General features: G+C 42.8%; 1 protein-coding gene across 1 annotated transcript in view; it reads right to left on the minus strand.

The window, feature by feature from the left end:
• The window catches only part of LOC125460234 (E3 ubiquitin-protein ligase RNF123), a 334,824-nt gene that overhangs the window by 2,729 nt on the left and 319,415 nt on the right, over nt 1–12,680 (minus strand). Inside the window, exon 38 of the mRNA XM_048547433.2 lies at nt 5,484–5,569. Within this exon, the coding sequence (XP_048403390.1) occupies nt 5,484–5,569 (86 nt within the window). The remainder of the gene's footprint in view (nt 1–5,483; nt 5,570–12,680) is intronic.

Consider the following 12,680-nt stretch of genomic DNA (forward strand, 5'->3'; position numbering starts at 1 on the left):
TCAGCAATGTCCTCGCGAACTTCCTTTAAAATACTGGGATGACAACCATTGGTTTCACTGGGGGGGGCAGGGATGGGGAGAAAGTAGGGGACGTGGGGTCAATCAGCAAGTTGGTAGTTCAGTATCCTCACCCCTCGTCTGGAGATCCAGAGAAGTGGGCACAGCTGGGGTTTCCCCTGATATGAAGGATACAGGTCACACTCAGACTACAGATGCTGCCAGACCTGCTGAGCTCCTCAAGCACTTTATTTTTGGGCGGCACAGTGGCTCAGTGGTTAGCATTACAGACTCACAGCGCCAGGGACCCGGGTTCGATTCCAGCCTTGGGTGACTGTCTGTGTGGAGTTTGCACATTCTCCCTGTGTCTGCATGGGTTTCCTCTGGGTGCTCCGGTTTCCTCCCACAGTCCAAAGATATGCAGGCTAGGTGGATCGGCCATGCTAAATTGCCTGTAGTGTTCAGGGGTGTGTGGGCTGTAGGGGGATGGGTCTGGATGGGATGCTTCAAGGGGCGGTGTGGACTTGTTGGGCCGAAGGGCCTGTTTCCACACTGCAGGGAATCTAATCTAAACCTGAGATGACAATGGGATCAGTCAGTCATATCTCAACTGAGAGTTAGTGTGGTGGGCAGCTGCTATCATCTACCTGCCTTACAACTGATAAAACACCATGGTTTTGAAAGGTTAAAGCCACAGTAAGGCACCACACCATAAACAAAATGGGATTTTGCAATGAATGAGATATATATAGGTGGTGCAGGGTGGATGTGGAGTATTGTAGGATGTGTCACTGAAAGTGCTGGTTTATGGTACAACAGCACAGAGACAAGATTGTACAGTACAATGATCTGTCCTTAGCTGTAACAGAGAGTCCAGTCTGGTGCTTGGATTGTAAGGTTAAGACACAGCTGCAGAAACCAGGAGTAGAGGTTTCGGAGTACCCTAACTAAATGTTCAAGGTCTAAAATGTAATGGAAAGACACTGTGGATATTAAAAATATAACAAAGTACAGCCAGCCCAGAATCTAAAAGGCGATTTGTTGCTTGACAGCTTTACTAATTCTTTGAAGTTGTGACTGAACATTCATCAGAATGGTCTTGAGGCTAAAAATTACACAACTGGATAAATACTGCCTTGAGTATAGAAGGAAGATTAGGAAGTGGTCTAATTAAGTTACTTTAGATGATTAAAGGATTTAATAAGGTAGATAGAGATACAATTTCCTTTGATGGGACAGTCCGGAATAAGGATATGTAGCCTTAGAACCAGTCCATTCAGGGAGCAGTTATTGACTGAGCAGTGCAAAACTGGAACTCTATCCCAATGCTATTGAGGCTAGAAGTCAGTTAAAATTTCAAGTCTAAAATTGATAGAACACTTGCCTAACAAAGCTCTAAGACTGCAGAACCTAACTAAATAAATAAGGGTTAAAATACAGATTGGCCATGATCTAATTGAATCATGAAAACAAACTTGAGTTAAATATTAATCCTGTTACTGTTCATAGGAACAGTGAGATGACAGTAATGCAGTGGACATAATACAGTTGAATTTAATAAAGGTCTTCAATAAAGTACTGATGTAGTACAGCAATCAGAGCATGCAGGAGTGAATAGACATGGAACAAAATAGATTGCCATTTAGCTAAAAAAAACAGAAAACAATGAGTAGGGATAAAAGGTACGTATACGGAGTGGCAATAGTGGAAGGTGATGTTCCCTAAGGATAGTGCTCATCATTTACACAAACCATCTGGGGACTACAGTTACAATATCAATATTTAAGAATGGCACCAAATTATAGGTTATAATTAACATTAAAGGCTGTGATAAATTCATGACTGCATTCATAAATGCAGATTGGGCATGAAAAGATTAATTTAATTACGGATAAGATTTAAAAGAATGCAAGGTTGTATTTACCTGTGAAGGATCAGTAACTGGGTCTCCTGAAAAGAGAAAGCTGAAGAGTGTTCTAATGCAAGTTTTTAAAATTATTACGGGTTTGGCAAGAGCAGACACAGAGAGAAGCTGTTTCCTCTTGTGAAGTGTGTGACTAGAGGCTACTAGTATAAGAAATGCACAAGAGAATTTGGAGGAAACTTCCTTACCTAAAGAGCAATGAAAAGTAGAATACACTAGTACAGGGAATAGTTGAGAAGAATAGTATAAATACATCAAAGAGGAATACAGAGGAGCAATGGAGGGAGAAGGGAATACAGGGTGACGTTGATCAGATGGAGAAGGTTAGGGCAAGGACAATTAATGCTGGCCATGATTGGCCGAAAGGCCTGTTTTTATACTCCCCAGTACAGATTTTAGACAAGTGTGCAGTGCTGCATTTTGCTGAGAGAAATAAAGTGGCCACACATTCCTTGGAATTTAAGAATGTAAACAGGAATACATACAGATTTACAAAGTCACAATGCAGGTTACTAAGTCCATGATAAAACAAAATCAGAGACAGATTCATGGCTAAAGGAATCAAATTCAAAAGCAGAGAAATTACATTAAAATTATATTGAACCATAACCATTAACAAGGATGAACTGTAACAGAAAGGCTACAACTATCAGGAGAAACTAAGCGGGTTGCTGCTCTTTGCCTGAAATCAACAGTTTCAATTCTATGGTTATCAGCTTTAAGCAGGGATTTTTCCTGAGTTCCAGTTGAACAGTAGCTTAATTAAGAACCAGTAGTAGCAAGACCCTGATTAAATGACTCATAGTCCTCAAGCACATAGAAAATGTGCCAACTTAGTATGACTTAGCACCTGAGTGTGACTGGCAGTATAGTGATGGAGTTAAGCAGAGGAAGGGAAAGAAGTATTCTGTCATTGTTGCCTAAGCTTTTTCAGCTTTCAGGAATTGATTCTTGTTCCAATACAGGAGAAGTTGGTTAATTGGTAAACATATGATGATTAAGACTCATTCTATTCCTAAGGTTCAAAAGTGTATAGCAACTGATGGTATGATTAATAAAATATATAAAACATAAATACTGAATTTGTGGGAGTTAGCAAATAATACTTTGGTCCACAGAAAACAGCCCCGCAGTAAGTGTTTGAAATTTGATCAGCAAATCAATCAAAATAGCAAGGTTATGCTTCAATAATATTAAGCATTGGTGAGACTGCATTGAGAGTTCTGTGCATTGTTCTGGTCACCTTATTTGAGCAACGAAGGAAATGTCTTGGGAGGCTGTTCAGAGAAGGTTTATTTGAATAATACCTGGAATATTTGGGCTGCCTTTTTGAGGAAAAGTTGGACAGGCTAGGCTTGTATCTATTACAGTTGATAGAGGTAGCCAGAACTGCAGATGCTGGAGTCACAGACAACACAATGTGGAGCTGGAGAAACACAGCAGGCCAGGCAGCATCAGAGGAGCAGGAAAGTTGACGTTTTGGGTTGGGACCGTTCTTCAGAATTGGGGAGGGGGAAAGGGAGTTTGGAAATAAATAGAGAGGAGGGGTGGGGCTGGGGAAAGTAGGTGGGATGGTGATAGGTGAGTGCAGGTAGGCAGTAAGGATTGGTCAGTGAGGTGGGAGGAGTGGATAGGTGGGAGAGAAGATGGACAGGTTGTGTCAGGTCAAGGTGCTGGGAATGAGAGGGAGGGTTGGTGTTGGATGAGACTTGGGGGGGGGGGGGGGGGTGGTGGAGAGATTTTGAAACTGGTAAAATCCATGTTTAGGCCATTAGGCTGTAGGCTTCGGAGGCAGAATATGAGGTGCTGCTCCTCCAGTTTCCGGGTGGCGTCACTGTGGCACTGGAGGAGGTCCAGGATGGACATGTCACCCAGGGAGTGGGAGGCGAAGTTGAATGGTTGGCGACCATGTTAAGGTGTTGTCATTTGTCACATGCAGAACACAGATGGTTACAAAATGGTCTCTGAGTCTCCCCTTGGTCTCACCAATGTAGAGGAGGCCACATTGGGAGTAGCGGACACAACAGACCACGTTGATGGATGTGCAGGTCAAATGTGGAATGTTTGTGCCTTGAATGGAGGTGGGGGGGGGGGAAGGTGTGGGGGCAGGTATAGCACTTCCCGCGGTTGCAGGGAAAAGTGCTGGGGAAGGTAGGGCTGGTGGGGTGTGTGGATTGGATGAGGGAGTCACGGAGACCGCGGTCCCTATGAAAGGCAGATAGTGGTGGAGTGGGAAATATCACTTTGCTCGTGGGTTTGGATTGTAGGTGGCGGAGAATGATATGCTGGATACAGAGATTAGTGGGGTCATATGTGAGGACGACGGATTCTGTCTTTATTTTTGTTGGGGTGAGGGGATGTGAGGGCAGATGTGCAGGAAATGCAAGAGATGTGGTTGAGGGCATTTTTGATCGCCGAAGCGGGGGGAAGTTACGGTCCTTGAAATAAGAGGACATCTGGGATGTGCGGGAGTGGAATGCCTCATCTTGGGAGCAGATGCAGCAGAGGTGGAGGAATTGGAAATAGGGAATCGCATTCTTACATGAAGGTGGGTGAGACGAGGTATAGTCTAGTTAGCTGTGGGAGTCGGTGGGCTTGAAACAGTTATCGGTTTTGAGGTGGTCACCAGAGATGGAGACAGAGAGGTCAAGGAAGGAGAGAGAGAAGTATCAGAGATGGTCCAGGTGAATTTGAGGTTGGGGTGAAAGGTGTTAGTCAAGTTGATGAACTGTTGAAGCTCCCCATCAGAGGATTATGAGTCTTTGGAAGTGTCCTCCTGAAAAGGTGGTGGAAGCAGAGTCCTTAAATAGTTATGGTAGAGGTGGATTCTTATTAAGCAAGGGGATGAAAGGTTATTAGGAGTAAGCAGGAACGTGGATGTCAGGTTACAATTAGATTAGCTATGATCTCACTGGTCGAGCAGGTTCGAGGGGCTGAATGGCCTAGTTCTATTTCTGTTCCTGATATGTATTTTGGTATTTCTGCTCAAAGGGAAAGCTGGAGTGATGGAGGAGGGCATCTGGTGGCGGATTTTAAATATCCTGAAGATATTCAGTAAGTTAAAGTAGACGTTACTACTTGTGACATGTCCGAAATCAGGGATAATAAATATAAGATATTCACAAATAAGTCTAATTGAGAACACAGAGAAAGCTTCTTAACCAAAGAACAGTTAGGAGGAGGAACTTGGTACCATATGGATAAAGTCTGTACATGCCTGTAAGGAGTACTAGCTCTTTAAATGATAAAGGAATAGAAGGATAGGATCATCAAGTCAGATAAAGGAGGTTAGAAGGAGGTCTATGTGGGATATAAACACTGGAATAGTCTTGTTGGGTCAAATGGTGGGTACAAGGGGACCTTGATTAGATGGACTAATGGGCCGAAGAGTTGCAAATGCAGTTTCATTTAGTTAAATGTGAGGTGCTATATTTTGGAAAGGCAAATCAGGGCAGGACTTAAACACTTGATGGTAGGGTCTGGGGAGAATCCAATATATAAACATTGTCACAAAGTCTAAGTACTAGGGATTCAAACTCAAGTTTAATTGCACTGGACTTACTTGCAGGATTTGTGTGAACACGGCCTGAAGATGGCAGAGATGGGGTGAGCGTAACAGATTGGGCACAGATCTTCTTCACTGGTGGGCTGCAAGGAGACAAAAAGAGATGACAACCTAGACAGCAAGCAGTCAATGCCCAATCCCAGTCTTCCATACTCACATTGATATTTCACGTAAAAACAGCCGTCCTCTGTAAATCCTTTCAGGTTTGTGGGTCCCTTGAAGAAACCTCTCAAAATTAACAAACTTCTATTCTACAGATGTGTTTAACATTGTGTGCCAACCACAGTAGTTGTAATTTAAAGTAAATAACTGGATGTGAAACATTTTAGGGTATCTCAAGGGTGTGATCAGCTGTTGAAATGTATGTCCTCTTTTAAGGTTATGTTTCTGGACAATGAATCTCCAACTACCATTCCACCACTCTTCCGCCTCGTCTGAGATGCTATGTTCTGCCGTTTCAATAGAATCACAGGGGTGAAAGACACAAGGTCACAGAATACAAAAGAAAGATGTGACGCTAAACATGGACGAGACACTTTTGAGAGCTCAGCTGGAATAATGCGTACAGGTCTGGGCACCACACTAAAGGAACGGTACCAACACATTGGAGAGACTGCAGAAGATGTTTTAAGAATGTTTCCAAGGTTAAGAAACATCAATTATGAGAACACATTGCAGTGGGGACTGTTCTCCTCAGACAATAGACAGCTAAGATGTAATTTGATAAACATTTTCAAGGTCATAAAAGGACAGGATAGACAGGAAGAAATTGTTCCTGCTTGTAAAAAGATGAAGAATGAGAGAGCAGAGGTTTAGAATAATTTACAAATGAAAAGAATGTGATGCGAGAAAAGCCTTATCTCATGCAATGAGTGTTTCAAGTCTAGAATTTACTGCCTGGGAAAGTGATGGAGGCAGGTTTAACCCAGGCATTCAAGTGGGCATTGGATGATTATTTAAACAGAATCAATATGGAAGGGCACAGAAAAAAGGCAGTTGTTCAGCTGGTGGAGTCAGGACACGGTGAATGGCCTCTTTCTACACCGTAACAATGTTTTGATAGATCAGATCCCTGCGGTAGCCAAAGAGCTATCTCTTGCCTGAAGGCAGAACCGCAGGCCCCTCTCAGTCCTACATGATTGGCAAATATACAAGTGAGACTCCTGGAAGATTGGATAATGTTACATACAGGATATCAGCTGTAGTGCTCTGCAATGAAAGTGAGAGGGGTGCACATAATGATACAGTACATCTTGTGTACAGTGTTCTTACATGGTCACAAAGACAGGAATTGCTAGAAAAGATCAGCTGGTCTGGCAGCATCTGCTGAGAGAAATCAGAGTTAGTGTTTCGGGTCTGGTGACCCTTCCTCAGAACTGATGGTAGCTGGGAAAAAGTTGTTTTCAATGCAGAAAATAGGGCAGGGGAAGAGAGAGAAGAGCAGTTGGACAGGCAAAGGAATTGATAATGATCTGACTAGTAGGGTGAATAGCTGTTAATGGAGATTGTTAGTGGCTAACAACGGATTGTGTGTCATTGCTGACTATGTGATCACAAGGCCTGGTGCGTGAGGGTGGGGACTAGGGCATAGGGCTCAAGCCCTAAAGTTATTGAATTCAAAATTGAGTCCAGAAGGCAGCAGGGTCCTCAAGTAAAAAATGAGATGTTGCTCTTCCAGCTTAATCTGAGCTTCATTGGAGCACTGCAGCAAGCATGAAGCAGAGATCTGGCAAGGGAATAGGGTGGTGTGTTTAAGTGGCAGGCAACTGGAAGCTCTGTCTTTTTTACAAGCAAATCACTGATGTAGTGCAAAGCGGGGTCACCCAGTCTACACTTCACTTCCCCAGTGTAGAGGAGACCACATTGTAAGCAGCCAATGCAGTAGACTAGATTCTGGGAAGTGCAAGTAAAGTGCTGCTTCACCTGGAAGGCATATTTGGACCCTTAGATTGTGGGGACGGAAGAGGTAAATGGACAGGTGTTACACCTTTGGTGGTTGCAGAGGAAGGTGCCACAGAGCTGTCGGGAGTATTAGGAGTGAAGCAAGGGTAGACCAGAGAGTTCCTGAGGGAATGGACCCTGAGGAAGGTGGGGAATATGTGTCTGTTGGTGGCATTTCGCCGGAGGTGGTAGAAACGGAGGCTAATGATTCTTCAGCTCACAGTTTCCAGTTTATAGCTCCAAACCAAGATTGTTAAAAGAATGAAAAAGTCAGCGAAGGTTCTAAAATAGGCATACTGAGAAACATCATGCCTGGCAGCTTAACCAAATTATCACACTGATCACAAACTGCTCCCTGTTACTCTGCAAGGTAAGAATCACCCACCGTGTAACCATACAGAATTTCTGTCTATTTAGCATGTAGTTTACTCACTATGTAGCTACAAAGTTCCTGTGTATTGAGCAAGGTAAGGATCACTCACTGTAAGCTTAGAATTTCTGTTTATTTGTCAGGCTAAGTTATTTTTAAATCTTTAGTGTCATTAATGATCCTTCAACGATTGTATTTCAAATTATTTAAACTTCTCTGATGTCATCTGTAAAATAATAGCAGCACATACAATTGATTTTTAATATTTCTGACTGCACTACATCAAATATTTATTTGGATTTTTTGCTTCCTTTTAAGGATTTCAGTAACTTGGGCTGTGAGCCATAACTTGCTCTGTTGAATGCCAAGTAGTAGGTAATGGATTCTGCTGCTGGGGAACACTGCAGACAGACTGGTGTCAAATATGGATTTATTTGTCTATCTTTGACATGCTTTTGTTTCCAACCTGCTTTGATAAAACACATTATGTCTTACTCAGAAATAAGTTCCAACAAAGATTCCTTCTTTACAGATTATCTAGCATGAGAGTCAGCTCACTGCAGCATACAGCCTGTCCCTATATTCACTGACCAGTTCCCTACACAGAGTATTCATTAACAACAGAGTACTCATTAACACAGATCCAGTACTCAACCCAGAGCACTCACCTATTCTGCGCTATTAGCTTGTTCCCTGCATGCTATCCTGGAATATTTTCTGTTGAACTGACTGTCCAGCTGTCTTCCATACCCCTGCTAGTCTCCGTGCCTATGCACAGTTCACTGGCTTTGATGTGTTCCATTTCGATAAATGACGATTCAAAATGACTGCCAATAAATCCCTGTCAATATATTTAATACTCAGAAAAACAAGGAGCTGGTTTAACAAGTGTAGCTGTCAAAGTCATATTGTATTGCTATCAAGTCTCCTCAGATTGTTTTGTTACAAGGCCTACAACGTGCTCCATATTGTAGTGTTAACCAGGCTCCTCAGGCTGACTAGAAATGATGCTTTCCATCAGTCACTGATAGAGCTATCAAACAGAATTTCAAAATAATAAGCATGTTTGCCTCAAATAACATTGACATTCTTTACTCTCGATCAATTTTCTTTCTTATTTTGGGAATGACCTGTGACCCCAGTTTCCTTGAGAAGTAGTATTTCTCGGATGACAAAATTAGACTCTGTACATTTTGTTTATTTATACCTTTTTTATATTTTGTCCTTACTCGTAATGCAGAAACCAATAGGTTGACCGGCAAAGACTTAGGATCACAGAGTGCAGGAGGCAGCCATTCGGTCCATTGTGCCCATACTGACTCTTCAAAAGAACTATTCTTTAGACCTTTTCCCCTGCTCCTTTCCCACAACCCAGCTAACTTTCATTTTCACACACTCAATTTGCTTTTGACAGGCACTGCATTCCTGATCACAACAACTTATTGTGTAGAACCAATTCACATTTTGCCTCTTGTCTTACGCCAATTATTTAAAGTCTGTTGTCCTCTAGTCACTGACCATCCTACCCAGTGGAAACACTCTCAAAGGTACCCAAAGGTCACATGCACCCATGTTAAGTGACTAATGAGTCGTGTTGCACATGGGGCACAGCGGGAGAGGGGGAAAAAGAGAACAGTGTGAAGATACTTCGCTGAGACCTATACATGGGACAGATTAGGGACATGAAATTCTCAGTTCCAACAGAAAAATCAGAAGCACAAAGATTCCGTGATCTCCTTTCTCCACATCTTTACTAAGTCTAATGTTTGTTTTAAAGAGTAATACTGTAAGTGAAACAGCTGACATGACGGGTTACTATTAAACAGGATATGGTGTCAGGGTCAATGATTGAGAGATGCCATTGGAGAGGGCACTCACTGAGGTAAGATGTACAAACATAAAAATTAGGAGGAAAAGTAGGTCATTTGGCCCTTTAAGCCTGCTGCACCATTCAATAAGACTGACCTGTGTGCATTTTGATTTGCACATTCCCATCCCAATAACCTTGGATTCTCCAACATAACAAGAATCTATCCAAATCCATCTTAAATGGCCCATCACAACCACCTTTTTGAAAATGTTCCAAAGGTGCACAATTCTCGGAGAAAAAAAAATCCTCATCTCTCTCCTAATTTTTAACACAGTGTCCCCTATTTCTAAACTGATCCATGTGAGGAAAATCCTTTCTATGCCCGCCTTGTCAAGACCATTCAAGATCTTATATACTCCAATACTGTTACAGCTCATTGTTCTAAAGTCCAGTGCAACAAAGCCCAGTCTATCTAACCCATCTTCATAAGGCATTCCAAGTATTATGAAGTGATTGTAGACAGCACTGAATGTGGGATAATAGTGAGAGGGGACAATGATTGGGAGGAATAATAAGAAGGGCAATGATAGGGGGAATGGTGAGAGGAGGCTGTTTTTGTTTACATACGGTGTGTCAGTATTAATGATGGTTATTTCACATCGTTAAGTTGGCAATGAGAAGGTAGAGCTGAGCTGCTGTTTTGACTCACTGCAGTCAGTACAGTGAACGAATCCCATTTTGCAGTGGCATGGTAGGGTCAGAATGGGACATGTGCGATTGCAGAAAGCTGTGGAGTTGAAGAAGTCAATACTGGGCACAGCGCTGAGGCAGAGCTTAGTTTGAACACAGGGACTAGAATTCTAAAAATGGAGGTGCTGCTGGATGAGGAGACAATTAAAGGTTAGCAAATACAGAGGAATTAGGTGAATGTAACTTAAAGCCAGCTGGGCTGTGGGCGGTCATACTTTGGACAAGGGTGAAGAAAGATTAGAATAATCTGGTCGATGAAAGCATGTTCAAAATACTGGTGCAATTAGCAACTTTGGGCTGATTGCCATCTCTTGTTCTTGACTGTTGTCATGTCTCAGTATTGCTTACAGACAAGCTGTTACTGCAGAGCTGCTGGTTAATGACTGTGTAAATGGTAGCGGTAGCCCTTTTGCTGCCCTTAATGTTCAACATGCTTCATTGAGATAGTGTCAATGACTGAGATATCTACCTTGGGGATACGTCTCTGAACAGTGTAATAGGTTTTGCTTCCCAATGGATGATGGGAGCCATGGATTTTGGGTCACCAACCAGGTCATTTCTGAGGTTGCCAGGTGAAATGCACTCTATTATTAATCTCAGAATTAGATATAGTTCTTAGGGCTGAAACAATCAAAGGCAAGCAGAGAAAATGGGAACAAGATGTTGAGTTGGATGGTCAGCCATGGTCATATTGAATGGAGGCACAGCTGAATGGCTTACTCTTGATCCACTTTCCGTGTTTCTAATTTTGCAGAGCTACAGTATCCTTACTGACATTGTGTTCAGAGCACAGAGAGAGGGACATTTTCTTTTCCTCTCTTATGGATGAAGTTGGGTATTCCTTAAGCACATGGCAAGCTCAATAAGATGTCAGCAGATTAGTCTCTCTTCGGCTGATTCTGCCCTCAGACTCTCTCTGGGGTCAGTTCCTTTCCAGTCGGGTTCAAATTTCCATTCACCAATATCTCCCATTAGTTCGCTTTGACTGGAACAAAATGCCGTGAGGCTGTGAATTTCCTTTAGTAATTCAAGATGACCAATAACTTCAGTTGGAACTGTGAAAGACTGGGCAAGCTTCTTGTGGCTTTCCGACTGATTGTTCTGTTAGTTTCTCAGGTTGGTCCTCCAATGACAGTTCAGTGGATTCAAAACAATCAGGGATGCTTCCCCCATGTGTTATGTTGTCAGTCTGAGCTGGTGTGGTGTCACCTCATTACATTGCCTGTCCCTATCCCTCCCTCAACACTGCTGCCATTAAGTTTCACATCAACGTCCCTGTTACTTCCAAAGCTGACTAACTTGAAGGACTGAGGGCTAAGAGAGGGGTTGTGGTGGGGAGCAAGGGCAAGCGGGAGGGTGGAGGAGACAGTGAGCGGTAATATGGGGATGCATTTAGCTGAAGTGATACATGTTGTCCTGCTCTGATTGAATTTTCTTCCCAGACATGTTGATCCAGTCATTTAGCTGGTGCTGTAGCCCAGACAATTTTTAGAATTGGCAACCACATTGTTGTAGGTCTGGAGTCATGTGTAGGCTAGACCAAGTAAGGATGGAAGATTTCCTTCTCTGAAGGAATCAGTGAGCCAGATGGATTTAACTAACAATCGGCAATGGTTTCATGGTCACTTTCCTATTTTTATTTCCTGATAGATTGAATTCAAGTTCCACCATCTGCTGTGGAGGGATTTAAATCCACATCCACAGAACATTGGGGTCTCTGGAGTAACAGTCTAGCCATAATGCCATGAGGCCATCACCTAGCCATACCTACTTTAGACAGAGGACTGATAGGAGGTGAGGGGGAGTTATGCAGTCATAAAGTTGATGTGCTTGCCACGAGAGGCATCAGACTGAGCCCAATTTCTTCACACAGCTAGTGGAACTGACAAGATCAGGTAGCTAGGACACAGCGAGGTTGCAGTCGAGTTAAAAGCTGCTGAGTCAGTAGCTGCAAAGTGTGTGGGAAGTACTGATTGCCTGTGCTGTCAATTATTCATTCGGACGCAATTCCCTCAGCACAAGTTCTGTGCAGTTTCCATGCTCAGATCTGCACTATCACTTTCAGTCAATCCTTGAGAAGGTGACTCTCCTCACCTCTGCTTAAAAGTAGTTTGAGTTTTAAAATCAAACTCCAGGTTTATCTAAAGGGCCAGGCTCAGAGTGCAAAACATTAGAACGGCTGAAATGAGCACAGTCAGGAATCTCCAGGAATAATGCACAGACAATGTAGGACATTTACTTTAAAAAAGAGCTGCACCAGGAGCTGGAAAACACTCCTATAAACTCACTGCATCAGATACTGATTCACTCTGTGATGCCCCTC

Source organism: Stegostoma tigrinum, chromosome 11 (assembly GCF_030684315.1).
Source record: "Stegostoma tigrinum isolate sSteTig4 chromosome 11, sSteTig4.hap1, whole genome shotgun sequence".
Lineage (NCBI taxonomy): Eukaryota > Metazoa > Chordata > Chondrichthyes > Orectolobiformes > Stegostomatidae > Stegostoma > Stegostoma tigrinum.